Here is a 16,316-nt window from a genome sequence, read left to right as displayed (position 1 = left end):
ATGTGAGTCACTCATTGGGCATTCTGTGTGTGTGTGTGTGTGTGTGTGTGTGCGTGTGTGTGTGTGCGTGTGCTCGGGAGGTGCAGCAGTGTGTGACAGACAGCTCAACACTATCTCTGCTGCGCACACCGCTCTGCTCCTCTCATGACCCATTTAATTTCCTCTGAACACCGCTGACACAGTCCCGTTACCCGTGGCAACGCATGGCTCCAACACATGTGTGTCGCAAAGTCATTGCGTGTACTTGTGTTATATCACACGAGTGTGTTTTGAGGGACATCGTCGTGTTTATTAGAGAGAGTTTAACATGTCTTTGAACATCGCGTGTGTGTTTGATATTTCCTTTATGGCTGCATGTACTTGTGTGAAAGTGTACTAATTAGCATTTGTTGCCTCACAAGAAGAAAAAAACTACTCAACTCTCGTGTGTAAGAACATTTACGGCTGAGTTCACAAAACCCCTAAAAAAGCCCGAGAAGCACAACGTTATGACAGGATCATAATTAATCCACACATATGTAAATGGGAAAAGGTGGTTGGAGTTAAATTTGTTGTAAAAACACCAGCGGTGCATCGAGGGTGCGTTGCTCAGCAGCAGGAATAGTGCCAGCTTGTTGTCTTTTCAAGTGAACAACAGTGAAAGTGCTGTTCACATTGATGGTGTAGCAGTGGTGTCTATGTATTTAACATATTAATAAATAAATGCTGTAAAAGTGCCAGTTGTGTAAATAGCTAGGGGGCATGTGTCATCAGTCACACCTGATAAGAAATCACAATATGATTTTAAAACTTACAAAGATGGTTCCTGAGCATGCAGAGCAATTTCAAAGTTAGGTCTTGTGTTCCTACACTTCCCTTCAATTAAAGGGTTAGGGTTTAAGGAAAGGGTTAGGGCCTAACCCCAAGGAAATGTGGGAACATGGGGCCTAATTTGGGAAAAAAAAAAATCTTAGAAATGTGGGAACACAGGGCCGTGGGAACATAGGCACGCTCCCTTTAACGGAATATTATTGCTGGGAAACAAAAAGCACATGAAATACATAAATCATCGTGGAACAATTAAAGCAAAGCCACAGTGATCAATTAACATAGTTTAGAAATCATCAAGCGAGGATGATCACAGCCAATGGACGCATCTCAGTGAGATCAATGGACAAGAACGAAGACATGGACAGTGGAGCCACTGTGTAGGAAAATTGTTTTCCTTGCTAACCTTAAGTTTGAACCTGGTTTAACTTCAATGTAAGAGAGAATTTGTTGGTATGGTGTTGAAATAATATCACAATATTTTTAGGCTTGTACGGCAAAACACGACACATAACTTGGTATTTTGAAATTCTGTCAAAAGTGCTTCAAAAATAACCCGGTTGACATATTTTTGAGCAGATGCATCAATATCAACGTTGCAACAACGCTGGCGCTTTCAATAACATTTACATGAAGGAGATTTATGATAAATGAATCAGTAATGTGGATATGTTAAGTATAGACCAGTCTTGTCAGTAAGAAAAATACATGTATCACACAACACTTCTCAGACAGTTTATAGTCTTATACCACGTTAAAGATACGTATCGTATGTATTGCAGAGCCCTAACTGGTGTGTGTGTTGAATGAATCCGTTTACGTGAGTACCTGACTAATTGCAAGGCTCACATGAGTGTTTTGTACCTGCCACACACGTCAGTCTGCAGTCACGCTTCAGGAACCGCTTCCGTCGATGTAATCATTGAGAAGGCACGCGCTCGACTTGTCTGTTCTTTGGTTGAAACGAAGAAGGAAAAAAAAACTCTTTCTGAACCAATGAGGCATGTTCGATAATCGTCCAGCCTCTCCCCATCTGAACATTCAGCTGCTCCCCAGACGCTGAAACACTAGATGCTGTGATTTCTGCAAGTGTTTTCAAATGTATTCATGCAGATGGAGCCAAGTTGCTGTATAACAATGACGCCGTAAACACAATGGCTTAATCAGCAAGTTTTCTCCCTGCAGAACCGAGCGCTCAAGCTGAGCAGTGTGTTGCAGCTCGTGGTGAGGTATTGGTTTAGTTCTTAGCTCACTTTCATCTCACTTAAGAACATTGTTCGTTTCTCACCAACAAGTATTTTTTGCCAGTCCTTTCAAAAACCGGTCAGAGACGACATATGGAAATGTGTTTCCCCAACCTGCTCCACTTCAGCTACCAGGAGCCTTTATCTCTTTCCATCTCCTTAGTTTTGCTGCCCTATAGGCTTCACTATCTCACTTTATTTCTCTCTTGCTGTGTGCCACATATTTCTTAACCCCCCTCCCACGCAGCCCATGTCAGGGGAAGTTTTTCAGTCAAAACCAGAAAAAGAAGAACCCAGTGAATTTTCTGGAACACGGCCTGGTTTTTTTTCACACCCTCTGTTTGTTTATCTTCACAGTGTGTGTGTGTGTGCGTGCATGCGTGCGAATTTGTGTGTACGTGCTCATTTCTGTTGAATTGTCTCGTACGTCTTCTCCGGGAAAAGAAGGAGCCGGGAAATCTTCAGAAACATTTCTCGGCAGAATATGCATGCGGCGTTTCGCGCGCGCGTGTTTGTTCGTGTGCAGTCGACCCAGAAGAATTAAGAGAGGCCGACGGAGAGAAAGTGTTTGCTCTGCAGTTCACGTCTATAATTTGTCCTCCTCCCCTCCCTCGCTCTTCCTCTCCTCTTCCTCGCTTTACCATTCCTCTCCCGTCTCATTTCCTATTCCCACCCTGCGCTCCTCTCTTGGTTAAGAAAAAAAAAAAAAAACCTATACTAGAATGTGTGTCTGTGACTAATCGTCTCATTTCTTTCGGTGATGCAGTGCAGTGGTAGGCTCTGATACGAGTCACCTCGGCCATGACTTGACTCATCAACACTAGAAATGCTCTATTACAGCCACTGATGCGTGCATGTATCTGGAGAATCTCCCGCTGTGGCTCCGCGGAAAGGTCCTCGACAGATTTTCCCCCTAGAATTGGTATAAAACAAAATACTGTTATATAGCAGAGCGAAATGTGACAGCTACGATGTTCCTCACAGGGATGAGTATGTTTGCAATGTAGACTGGGACATCTACATCGCTGGTGGAGTGTCAGATTACCGAGTATATGGAGGGAAGCTATTGGATGAATCAGTCAAGGGGGCTCACGATGACTTGTTGAAACTTGTTGTACTTGCAATGTGTCGGTCTGCAATATTCTGAAAACCTGCCAGTTGATGTCAATGCAACTTTGCCAGACCGTGCATACTCTTCCACTTCCTGTAATCATAATCACAGGCGAACTCCAGACAGTAACCAGCGAATCAGATCAAGATACTGTCCACATTAGCATGTTCACACATGCAGCACACCGCAGACTGCTGCGTAAGATGACTGCTTTGGACGTTAATATCAATACCACATGTGTACATGGTATCCACAATAGTAAGGAGAGAGTGAAAAGTAATATACAAGCATGCACTGTAGACACAACCCAGACTTTTTTGTGGAGAAACTCAGAGCGGGGAAACATAATATTATATTAAATATACATAATATTCACAAAGCCACTGCGGAGACGTTCACTGAAAGTAAGTTTGACATGAATTAGTTCCACAGATTCTCCTTTTGTATCGTGTGTAGATCTGCCTCGGGGAAATGTCGTGCAAATGTATCCAAGGTGTCTTGCAACACGCCCGCTTGTCACTTTATCACTTCGCCGTATGTTGCACCGCATTATAATTTAGCACTTAGTGTACAATTCTGCTTGTTAGACTGAGATCATTGCTTGACAGGACGAGTGAGGCTGGGGCAGGAAAACAATAGCAAAGTAAAGGAGTGGGAGAGATTGATGGACGAGGGAGGGAGGAGACAATCATTCGGGAACAATAAAGCCTTTTACGAGAAAAAGTAAGCCTTTTGTTAGACGTTATGTGATGATTTCCTCCCGAGGTTTAGGATAACAGATGAGAATGTTGACACATTTACTGGCTTGATTTCTTTGGTTCAAATCAAAGAAGAAAGGAGAGAAGAAGATATACAGCTGCATGTTTAGCCTCGCATTTACCTCATTAACAGCAGAGATAATATTTTGGGCTGCGCATGAACGTCTTTGCAGGTGTCTCATGAACATTGGTAGATCATCATACATACCTTCGTGGCTGCTTGGATGAGGACAATATGGTTCGATCTTTGACTTCATCTCAACAAATTAGAAATCATCATGGGTCCAACCAAGTAAAATGCCAGGTTTGACACTGTAGGTGACCCTGTAGCGTCCGTTCCTGAAGCCTCCCTCAGTTCGAGTAGCTCAAAGAGTGAGAATAGTCTGTGTCGAGGTGTGTTTGGGGTGGATGGATGGGTCATACGCTGGACTTTCGCATCCTCTTTGAGACCAAGAGTACAGGGTTGACATACTTAAGTTAATGTGTGTTAATGACTTGACTTACTTTAGGGGACTTTAGTTACGGTATAAGTTATGAGACTGGATGTTACTTTAACCCAACGTATGAGGGATGGGACCCAGAGCATCAACTATTCGTACAAATAGCACCTTTAACGTCTTCTTTGTCCATAAATTTAACCCAACAAAGACCTGATACCTGTACCCGGTAACCATACAGATTTCGTACGTGATTCCTGGTTAACATTACGCACAACAGCCAAGTGGATCGAAGGAAGACCCACTTGTGATCAGACAGATCTCGAGAGAGCAGTAGACAAACTTGTGTCATAGAGCATGGCAAATTAGCAATGCCAACGTTAGCAGCTCTGGCAATGTCAGATATCATAGTTCAAAAGGGCAGTTAGTTGAAGTTGTCTGAATCATGCTAGATGCAACCTTTAAAATAATAGGCTGATCTTGTTTGGTCCAAGTTTTTAGGTTAGATCACCAATATTTGGACCTGTGATGACCTTTACACCAAATGAAAACCCAATGAGAACTTCGTATTGTCTTCGTATTAGCTCTTGAGTTAAAGTGAGCTTTGCTCAACCTTAAAAAAAAAAGAAGTAGATATTCTCTCCTCTGTTATTTTAAATCCCTTTTTTACTATCTGATGAATGACTTGAATGTTTTATTATTCCTATAAAATGTTATAAGGATTAGCAAAATCTAGTTCTCAGTAGATTTATCAAGTGATTATATCTCATTCTCTTCATCCTGACCACATTTGCTTCTGTTGCTTCTGATTTGCAAACATCGTCAGACAGCCAGTCAGTCAGTCAGTCAGTCAGTCCACCTTCCAAAGCGAGGAATGGAAAAGTTTGAGTGAATTTAGAGCAAAGTCAAACCACAAAATGGGTCATGGGCCTGTTTTTTTCTTGTGAGTTGCCAACATGACACAAGGCTGTTTTTGATGCGACCGGTTCCCTAGGTGTCACACTTCGAACCAAACGCAAAGTGAATATTCAATCTGAAATATGAGATGTCGAGACTCAAAGCTAATCACAAGGTGTCCCATTGACATCAGCTGAAATCCACATAAATCAGTAAGCATGTGAAGCTGCTCTCTTCTTCTTCTTCTTCTTCTTCTTCTTCTTTTCATCATTCGGGAGTTTGCAGACGCCCAGAACCTCAGACGACCCAAACAAATATACAGACATCATCTTTGTTAGAAAGAGAGAAGCTTTTTTATTATGCTAAATATTGGACCTGGGTTTCTTTTTTTAAAGTCTGAGTCAGAAGTCTGTTTAAAGATTGCAGCTTTCAAATGTCATCTTTTGAGTTTAGTTTAGTTTTTGATATTTTTCTTTTTCTTATCTGACATTTCCCGTGCTTCACTTTTTGAATGTGCGCGTCTGTCCCGAACACTGTGTTCCTGACTTTTATAAATCCCTGCATCTGATCTGTGTGTGTGTCTGTGTCTGTGTGTGTGTGTGTGTGTGGGAGGCATGAATTGGGATTAACATTAATGCTCTAATTGCATAATTAGGAGGGGGAAATGGTGGAGAAAACCAGCATTAATGACAGATTTGTGTCCCATAAACATGAATGTTTTATAGAAACTGACTCATTTGGGTTTTTACAATCCATGACTCCTCCGCTCCAACGACTCATCAGAATGTGTACTGTTGATAATTTGGACCGCTAAAATATTAATGTTCAGAAAACATGTCAATGTTTTTTTTAATCTTAGAACTTTTTGTCACTAGAGATGAGAACAGTGAGATTAGAAGAGCAACATCCTGCTTCTGATCTGTTCTTATTTCATGTCACAAATTCTGATAGATCACACAGTCTTTTGAGTTTCATTCATTTCTTTTTTTAGGTACATTTTGCTCATTTAAGCAAACTAGTTCATGCTGTCAGTTGAATATAATTAGATGCAACAATCTTTGTAGCATCTATGTAAACAGGCCAAATAAAGCAACCACACAGTAACTGTGATCTCACCTCACCTCTAATATATATTTACGTTGAGTTTTAGTCTTGACTATCAGTGCTTATAAACATTTTCTTTTTTCTTGAGCTCTTTGTGACAACTCAGAAGGTAAATATGGTTCAGTGTCGTCCTGCAAGAGGTGCTCAATCAACATAATTTGATTTTCCCTGAGCAGTTCCATTTTGATTCATGGTGGATGGAACGCAGTCCAGTGAGTGATTTTCAGTCTGCTAAACTTTGGGTTCATTTGCCAAAAAATCACTGGGAAAATTTACAGGCAACAGTCAGCCTGTTCTCAATCCAGGCTCATCAAATACAAGAGCTTGGCCAGCGGTCCAACACTTCAAACTATGTGCGAAAGTAACTCCTCTAGGGCCATTTCTCAAGGCACCCTCTAGTGTTGCAGTATAAAGAATGATAAAGTGCATCAGGTGCATTTCTTTGCCAGAAAAAAATGGTGGACTGAGTTCCTGTGAGCTCTGAACTCTCGAGCTGGAAGGCTAAGCTTTCAATTTTACAGGTTGATTTACGTTCCAACGCTCCCCTGTGGTATTGAGCGTTGGGTAGTGACTGAAAGAATCAGGTTGTGGATGCAAGTGGCCCAAGTGAGTTTCCATCGTAGGGTGGTCGGGCTCAGCCTTAGATGTAGTGTGCTGAGCTGTGCATCTCGGGTTAGCTCAGAGTAGAACCGCTGCTCCTTCACATGGAAAAGGAGCCAGCTGAGGTGGTTCAGGCATCTGATCGGGATGCCTCCTTGGCGCCTCCCTTGGCGACCAACTGGGAGGAGACCCCATTGCAGATGAGTACTCACCAGAGAGATAATTTATCTCAGCTGGCCTGGGAACGCCTCGGGATCCCCTAAGAGAAGCTGGGAAGTGTTGCAAGGCAGAGGGATGTCTGGGATACCCAGATTAGCCTGCTGCCACCGCAACCTATAGCCCAATGTTGATGTTCCCGTGAACCTAACCAAGTAGTTTTGAAGGTCTAATTCGATGTTGCATGTGTCTTATTTCTAACTTGACTTGCAGCAGTATTTCACGAGAGACGGGGACCTTTTCATTCAACTCACACGCGGCACCCTTTAAGAGGATAATACTGAAGCATGTAAATGGCTTTTTAATGTGTAGCTTTATTCAGATATCAGTGGGCTGCTCAGGTTGCGCGCGTGTCCGTGCACGTGAACGCGCGCACAGAGTTTAAGTAATGTGAAATCTGAACTGCTGTGATTAACTCACACCCCCATTCGGTGAGACTGTTTCATAACCAGTTCATGTGGAGTACCAGTGAAGCACACTCATACACACACGTAACGCACACTTACACACACACACACACACTCTGTATATATCTTGTTATGAAACTTTGAACACCCTCCTGGCATCAGAAAATTCATCCCTTTAAACACCCTCTAAGTGAATTAATGAAAGCGTGCCAAGTTTGTGGAGCCGGTGTGTGTCTGTGTGTCTGAGAGCAGTGGGTGGGCGACTGCCTTTGTGTTTTCTCTTCTCATGAGGATCCACTGAAATAAATTGATGAGAAAAGAAAAAAATCTTTAAATACACCAAACAGAAATATAAACGCTCATCTTTTCGCTTACCACCTCTAATGACTTGAAATGAAAGGTCTAGGACTCTGTTCATGGATTTCTTTAAAACCAAGTGAGTGAGCTCTTCTCCTTTGCCAAGATGATCCATCCGGCTGACAGATGTGGCAAATCAATATGCTGATTAAACGGTATGATTAGTGCACACTCTTGAAAAGAGACATCCTGGATTTTACATGACAAGTGTTACAGATATGGATTAGTTACCATCACCTGCATCAGGCTTAGAGTCGACCAGGCTCTTGATTGTGGCCTGTTGAACGTTGGTTGGCAGGAATTGGAACAACCTGTTGAACACGCCGGTCCAGAGCATCCCAACATGGTCAACTGGTGATGAGCATGTTCTGGGTTTCTCCAAGTGCTGTATCGTAGGCAACTGGACTTGTTTGAGTTCCTTGAGGACCTCTCATCCAAGAGGCTTCTTCATATCTAATTAACTGGAGGGGGATTTCAGTCTTTTAACCTCCGTGTGGGTGTGTGAATATGCACAAAATATGCACAGAGGTTCAAGTCCAGTTGCCTACGATACAGCACTTCACCACGACCTGGATGACTGAGAAGCTTCACCAGCAAGGACTGAGCTGTTTTTAGCTTCCACTGATTATGTAGAGATCCTCGCGACATGGGGCTGTGCATTAACATGTTGATACAGAGAAAACTGGGATTCATCCATCTTCAGCCATCGTAGGTGAGAATTTACCCACTGAAATCGCTAAGGACAGTGAACTGCAGTCACAGCCCAATCGCTAGAATAAATGTTAGTCTGTTTCGGTTGAATTTTCTGTGTCTCTCGTCACAAAGTGCTTATAGGCACAAAAACCCCTTGGTTAGGCTCGGGAAAACATCATGGCATGGCTTAAAACTGCCTTCCTGTTTTGGTCGCAAGAATACAGGAAGAAACGTCCCCAAGTCTGCAGTTTTGTCGCCACTAAATTGGGCGGAGATGGTCCACATTCCTGTTCAAAGAATAGCTGGCATTGGTTGTCACGTAATCTCTCATCAGACTCGCCCACTTGGCAGCCTTCTGGTTTGTAATAACGCCATTGCGACGCCAAACCTACCATTGCATCGGCCGTCCAAGTGGCCGGTCTCAGGCCGTCTTGCATGGCTTCACGTGTTCTGCTGTTTGGAAGGTAGCCTGACACTGTTCTCGCGGAGTTGTTTAGTGGGGAAACTATTTAGTCATCACATCACATCACATACATAATGTAGAAGGTACAGTATATTAAAGTAGAAGCTATCAATCCTCACAAGTTGTGTTAGGAAGGAATTATACAAAATATAGCCCACAAAGCAAAATCACGCAGACGATTTAAGTGCAGTACATGAAATCCTGTCCCAGGATGCCTCTGCTGTGGAAGAGTTTAATTTCCTCTTAATGCACTGCAGTAGTCAGAAAGAAACAACTGGTTTTAGGTCTCGGAATCCGCTGACAAAGCCAAATGCTGAATTGAGTCTATTTCTGTCTCTCTGACTTCCTGCAGACTCTATAATACTTTGAAAGTTGTTACACTGTGAGCTGAGGACAGTCGCTTTACCGCTCAGGATGTCTGACAGTCTGCAGCTGACCTCCTTTTCAAACTTCGAGTTCAGTTTCACTCAAGTTATTGTCGAGAGGTTTTTTTTTTTCAGGGTGTCTTGTAGAGACATCAACTGCCGACATGATACTGTGAAAGCAAAATAACTGAAGGATGAAACAGATTCATCCGCCCTTTTTCTATAAACACTTATCTTACTCAAGGTTCTTCCAAGGCCAATCCATGTTCGCGTCATACGGGATTTAACTCTGAGGCTCGCGACTACTTCTGCAGGAGAACCGAGTTGTCTGATTACTAAATCTTTTTCATCTCCGTCATCTATATATAATAGAGAGATATTGACTTCTGCATGGTTAAAAGGAAACAGACCTCCACTGCTGGTAGGGTCCAAAATCACTATGTAGAAAGACTGTGCCTGAACTTCCACACAAACCTTCTTCCTGTGAGGTTTTGGGACTCTAAAACAACTCCAGTTTTACCTAGAGGTGGATGCAATTCATCGATGTGGCGATGCATCCTGATGCGTCACGTGACGATTGGCATCGATTAATTAACCTTGATGCTTTGCCACAAGACCGGAACAAAAAACACAGAACCGGAACCTTAGCGTGCGTGCCGCCCGGACTGTTTAGTGAGTGGGACCACAACAAATGGAGCAGTAACGCCAGTTTCTTTGCAAAATGGCGACAGCTTTAGCAGCCCCCAAAGAGCGGCCGATGCTCTCGCCACCGGGGTTCACTGCAACCGTGTGGAAGCACTTTGGATTTTACGAGAGAGCAAACAAGACGACTGACAAGACCTACACGATTTGCTGTTTTCAGTGTTTTCCGCCAATAGAGGGGGCTCTCGTGCAAGTGGAGCTTTCTCTGGTCAAAGTTAAGTAGGTCAAAGTGCAAAATGGAAAAATGCAAAATTAAAAAGTCATAAAATAAAATATTTTGTGTCTTTGAAAAATACAAGTCAAATGTTCAAATAACCTTGTTATTTACTTAATGAGTGTAGTTTTAGAGGAACTGAGTTAATTGATAGGCTATTTATTTACAAATGTAGCCACAGATAAAGACAAAATCAATCTTGTATGGAAAAAAAACATTAAAAATCACAATAATCGAAGGGCGGCTGTAGCTCAGTGGGTAGAGCTGGTTGACTGGTGATCAGAAGATCACTGGTTCGAATCCCGGCTCCCCAGGGCGGGACTGAGCTACATGTCGAAGTATCCTTGAGCAAGATACTGAACCCCAAAGTTGCTCCTGATGTGCAGTTGGCACCTTGTGTGAAGGCAGCCACTGCCATCAGTAAGGGTCCTGAGATGAACTGGCGACTCATCCAGGGTGAACCCTGGCCTACGCCCATAGATGAAACTGGATTTGGCCCCAGTAAGCCCCGCAACCCCTTAGGGGGGAAAAAGCGGCAACATCCCGCGACCCTCACGGATAAGCGGAAAAAGAAAACGGAACGGAACAATAATCGAAGAATCGTGGCACCAATAATCAAATCGAAGTTTTACCTTTGCTTCCGAGACTGAATGGTCAGCAGCAGCCTGCTCTATCCACCTGACCATCTAACAGAGGTTCCTGACATGTGAGTCCGGTCTTGACATGAATCTAAGGGTTCACCAAAGGATATCTGGGGCGGGAGATAATGAAAATTAAATCTACATAAAAGTGTAGTTCTTTCATCTTGATGTCCTTTAATTAACGCTGAACGCCCACAGATGATAACATCCTCCTCAAGTGCAACCCCGGGCTCATGATACTCAGAACCCGTAATAATCTTCATGGGGGGGACTTTTAATTTCCTGCCAGCAATCAATTTTGTCAGGTGTCACACTTTTAAAAAGGATGAAAACTCCACTGCGGGATCGCGCCGCCTGTATTGGATCGTTCTCGGGTCAGTGATTAAAGAAGCATGTCCTAAACCCCCGAGTGAGTTTTCATTATAGCTTCCTGAAGTTCACACTGTCAGCTCTGCAGTGTGTGTGTGTGTGTGTGTGTGTGTGAGAGCAACTGCAAAAACCTGAGTGTGTATAATAGATGGTATGACTATGTGTCATTTTGTGTGTGTGTGTGTGTGTGTGAGGGGGCTAAAGAGAAGTGTCCACAGTGTGTGTCATACCAACCACCTGCTTTAACAGTCTGAGTGCATGCCGTGTGTGTGTGTGTGTGTGTGTGTGTGTGTGTGTGACCTCCTCTCCAGAGAGGAGGTGATGAGTTTATTATGGAGAAACACGAAACAGAGATTAAAGTTCAGATGAGAGAAGGGATAGAAGGGAGAAAAGAGAGAGAAGAGGGAGGGCGTTGAACCGGAGAGGAAGGCGACGGAGGGGTGAAGAGTGAAGGGGAGGATGGATTGTGTCGGGGGGTTAAGGGGACAGGTGGAGTGGGAGGGATGGAGAGATGGAGGGAGGACTAGAGAGACGAGCACGGCACTGTTGGGATAAACTAAAGGAGGAATGTAGGGAAGAGGGAAAGAGGGAGGAAATGAAGGAGCGAGGGGTACACGACTGATTGAAGGAGTCAGCCTCGGTCGCTGTTGTGGGAAGAGACAATCTGTGCGTGTGTGCGTGTTTGTGTGTGCATGACACAATGAAAAAGTGTGTCTGCGTACGAGAGAGAAAGAGAGATAATGAAGCATAGAACTGCAGAGACACATACAAAAAAAAAAACAGCACCACGCTGAGTCTTTCTTAAAAAATGTTGTTTTATTTTTTTCCCTCTGCTCTTCCTCTGGATGTACCGGAACAGAGTTTTGAAGGTTTGATGTGGGAGGTGGTGGAGGGAGGGGGTGGTGGGGGTACATGGAAAGAGAGAGAGAGAGAGAGAGGAAGAGAGACGAGGGGGGAGTACATGTGCTGCCTCTCCCATTCTCCCTCTCCTCCCTTTTCCCTCAGTGTCTCACTTCTCTCGTCGCTTTCGTTCATCGGATTGTCTGTGAGCTGAGGAGGAGGGAGGTAAAGAGAGGGAGAGGAAGCAGAAGACAGAGGAACAGGCAGAGAATGAGGCTGAGGCGTCCGTGGGTCTAGACCTGTGCAATCATACGCTGCGTTTTGGGAAAAAAAAAACAAGGGAGGAAAGCACTGAAGGTGAGGAAAAGAAGACGAGAGGAGGAAGAGGACGGATTTTGGGAAAACCAGAGAGAGCCGAGGGAGAAGAGAGGGAGAGGGGAAGCAAGTGAACGCAGAGTCGTGAAAGTTGTCAGAATTCCCCCAAAAAGGACAAAGAAGAAAGACATCGGACAGAAGAGTGAGACGAAGAAGGGACGAAGGAGTGATACAGAAGAAAGGGGGAGATAAGAAGGTCTGCCAAAATTGGGAGCTGATAGTCAGCTGTCAATCATCCAGGATGGACAAAGTGGAGCGAGTGATGAAGATGGTGAAGAGGATGTCGCCGAGGAAGAAGAGGAGAGAAGGAGGGGGAGGAAGAGGGGGAGGACCAGGGGAGCTGGAGAGCCCGGACACCCTGTGTGACGAACTCTGCCGCTTCAGCCTCTGCATCAGCGGTGAGAGGTCGCCCCGCCACGTGTGTGTGTGTGTGAGTGTGTTTCTGACATCATCGCCTTAATGTCTCATAAGATAAAAACAACATGGTTTGAGTGCAGATCTGTTTCTTGTTTTAAGTCTTTATTCTCATCTGCTTTTGTCCTTTGGGATGCTCTGATTGGACGGGACCGCAGCATTGTTTAGTTTGCTTTGCAGACAGCAGTGTGTGTGTGTGTGTGTGTGTGTGTGTGTGTGCTTTCTTGGCGCACATAAACAAATAAAACAACGCGGGCACTTTCAAGTATATATTTCCAGCATGTACTTAATATTTCTGTCGTGTTGGTTTTTACCTGATGATCAAATGACTCATCGTTGCATTTTCTCCTCAGCAGATCTCATTAATGTTATTAATGAAGCTTCAGTGTTCAGGTTTAAGTAACCAACACTTACAGCAGCGAAGCCATTAGCTGTCTGACATTCTTAATCAGGGTCAGATTACTTTGAAATATACTGCAACAAACTACATGGCAGTTTCTTTCTGAATCAAACAAAATGACGATCACACTTTTATATTAAGAAACAGACACACAAAGGAAGAACAGATGCAGTCTGTGTTTATTTAAAGGCTCATTATTGAGACAGATTTTGCCTTTTGTCCTTGTTGCTGTTGTGTCAGTCTTAGTTGGACTATTGAAATGGTTTTATAAAGTGTTCCTGATCTCATGTATTTATGTCCTTTAAGCGACTGAGCCTTTTGAGGACGCCCCCTATCATGATACCATCACCTGTTACCAATGCACCTGTTTACCTGTGAAGGATCCAAACAGGTGTTTTTGCAACTTTCCTGAACTTTCCCAGTCTTTTGTTGCACCTCCCCCGACTTAGTTTGAAACGTGTTGCTGGCATCAAATTCAGAATAAGTGTATATATATATAAAAATCAATGAAGTAAATCACAACAATATATATATATAACAATATATTCTGTCTCAACCTTTCAGAATCAGGGTTGCAGACAGTTTTGACCTACATGAGCTCAAATGTAGCTCCAAATAAATGGTTTTACTAAAATGGCTAAAACAGCATTTTCTTTGTTTTTTTTCCCAACCTTTGTGTTCCTGATTAATTGGACTTTGCTCCATTGGTTTTGACTTCACTCCTTCTTTGTGTGATGAGATTTTCTGATGAAGAGTTGGTCATGGTTAGGATATCTATCATCACCGACTGGACATTTTTGGAAAGCAAACAAATGCTGCCGTCTTGACAACCGCACCATGACTGAGCATTAGTTACAGCACGAGTTGGCCCGAAGTTTCTTTCTCAGAAGTCTTGTATGTTAATGTAATACATAGGAGACTGGAGGAAAGTGGCACTGCTGAGATTTTCTTTCCTGCAGCGACAGAAAGTTTGATGTTTTTTTTTTTCCCTGTTACGCTGTTTTTGTTGTCCGCCTGCCCGGCGTTCGCTGCGTTCCCCCGTTCGGCCTGCTTGATTAGTTAGCGCTACCATTTAATTAGCTCTGCGCTGGTTAGCGGTGATGCTACAGTTTGTGGGGGGATACCTCATGTTCTTCAAAGACTTTGGAAAGTGTTTCGCGGAGAGCTTCGAATTTTTTATTTATTTTTTTTTCTAACCTGCTTTGATGGTGCACAAACAGCTTGGCGAGGAAAGCGAGGGGGAGGGGGGGGCGAGCGTTGGAGAGGATGTATGGAGGATGGGGCTGTACAGTAAACCCTGCGCCTGCCTATTTTCCTCTCCCCCCTCCTGTATATCCTTTCATCAAACAATCTTTCTAATCACTCAGCAGAAACAGCGGCAGCCAGACTTCAAACAGCATCGGGCAGCCATCAGAGAGCCAGACATTACACTGCAGGCGGGGAAAGGTCACTTTGTAAACAAGAGGGAACGCCAGCATATCAAGGCGAAAACCCCTCCAACATTCCCCCTCTGTTCCGACACAACAGATGATTTTCGTTCCTCCTCCATGACACCTCCTATTTGCTGGGTGCTTTTATCCGGTGCATCCTCACAACAACAGATCAGAAATGTTTAGTATTCCTGCTGTGAGCGCGAGAAGGGTTTCGACCAGCGGACTCCTGTCGCTCATCTTAATGCTGGTTGTCAACAATCCAACCAATCGTCTTCTCTCTGATATGTTGGCAACGACAACGCATCTTCTGGTTTTTCTTCTTGTTTCGGGGCTTCTGATGTAGCCGGCAGATATCCGAGTAACAGACTTTAATGCCAAGTCTTCCTCTTCAGTGCATCGGTCATTGCTTACGGTCCAATTAGCGACCTGAGGCGTGGCGTTTTAGGTCCAGACGACATTTCAGTTCATCTCTATGAACCATTATCTTTATATACATGGAGATACAGCGAAACAAAGTTAATTAAAACTTAAATTGTGTTCAGATGGTTGCCAATCTGTTCCATGAAAGGACCTGTGTGCAACAAAAGCCCGCCTAAATATGATTGCTTGATATTTCTGACAGCAAAATCATGTTGCATACACGTTCAGCATCCACATGAATACATCTGTTTGTATAGAAGATGGTTTTCCTCGCCATTAAACACAGGTTATTCACTTAGATGCTTCTCCACTTCGACAGCATTAACACATGAACTTTTAATACACTGAAGTTGGTTCACAGCCTGTGCCGATCCCTTTCCAAGTCCAGTTAATCAAAGACACGCACCTTTGACAGCCCATTTAATCTCCCTTGTTAACTGCAGGTCTTATGGCACTGTTCCTCCCCAACTCAGTGCAGTAACTGACAGATGGTGATAGACTCGCTACAGAACACCGAGAGCAGAAGAGCTCTTGGAACAATGGATGTGTGTGTGTGTGTGTATGTGCACGTCGGTGTGTAAGCGTTCAAATTGTGTTAGGCGGAGAATAAAATGGAGCATTACTAGTTAGAATGAAATAGAGGAAAGTTGTGGATTCGCCGGAAAATAAGAACCTTTACCTTTTAGAGCGGTCTGGACCATTCATCTGTCTCGGAGCATGATTTTCCCTCGGAAATAAAACTACCACTCTGAGCTAAATTTGAACGAGCATAGTGATGTGCCCTGCGGCAAAGTATTCAAAGTCACCTCAGGTGGATTTCTTGAAAGCAGGCACAGGTAGGAGCAGGCAGGCTGCACATGCAATCAGAGGGGAGGATGAGCACAATAAGTCAGTCTGTAGGTTGACACATGCACAGACGGCAATTTGCACACGTGCAGAAGCGTGATGTTCAGTAGATCTCAGCCCGACGCTTTAAATGTGATGCAAACTATTCTTGTATGTTTGTAAAGAAATCTTTGTGAGTTAATTTAAAAGCAGCCTGGATTAAA

General features: G+C 43.7%; 1 protein-coding gene across 5 annotated transcripts in view; it reads left to right on the top strand.

The window, feature by feature from the left end:
* Positions 1–16,316, top strand: part of LOC115582983 (glutamate receptor-interacting protein 2-like) — a 295,747-nt gene that overhangs the window by 99,655 nt on the left and 179,776 nt on the right. For 3 of the 5 annotated variants that reach the window (XM_030419287.1, XM_030419286.1, XM_030419293.1), the window contains exon 1: positions 12,331–12,998. The exons of the other annotated variants lie outside the window; for them this stretch is intronic. In XM_030419287.1, the coding sequence (XP_030275147.1) occupies positions 12,842–12,998 (157 nt within the window). In that variant the 5' untranslated portion in view covers positions 12,331–12,841. Of the gene's footprint in view, positions 1–12,330; positions 12,999–16,316 lie in introns of those variants that run through there. 5 annotated transcript variants of the gene reach the window in all.

The sequence above is a fragment of the Sparus aurata genome, chromosome 6 (assembly GCF_900880675.1).
Source record: "Sparus aurata chromosome 6, fSpaAur1.1, whole genome shotgun sequence".
Taxonomy (NCBI): domain Eukaryota; kingdom Metazoa; phylum Chordata; class Actinopteri; order Spariformes; family Sparidae; genus Sparus; species Sparus aurata.
This window is presented reverse-complemented; position numbering and strand designations above follow the sequence as displayed.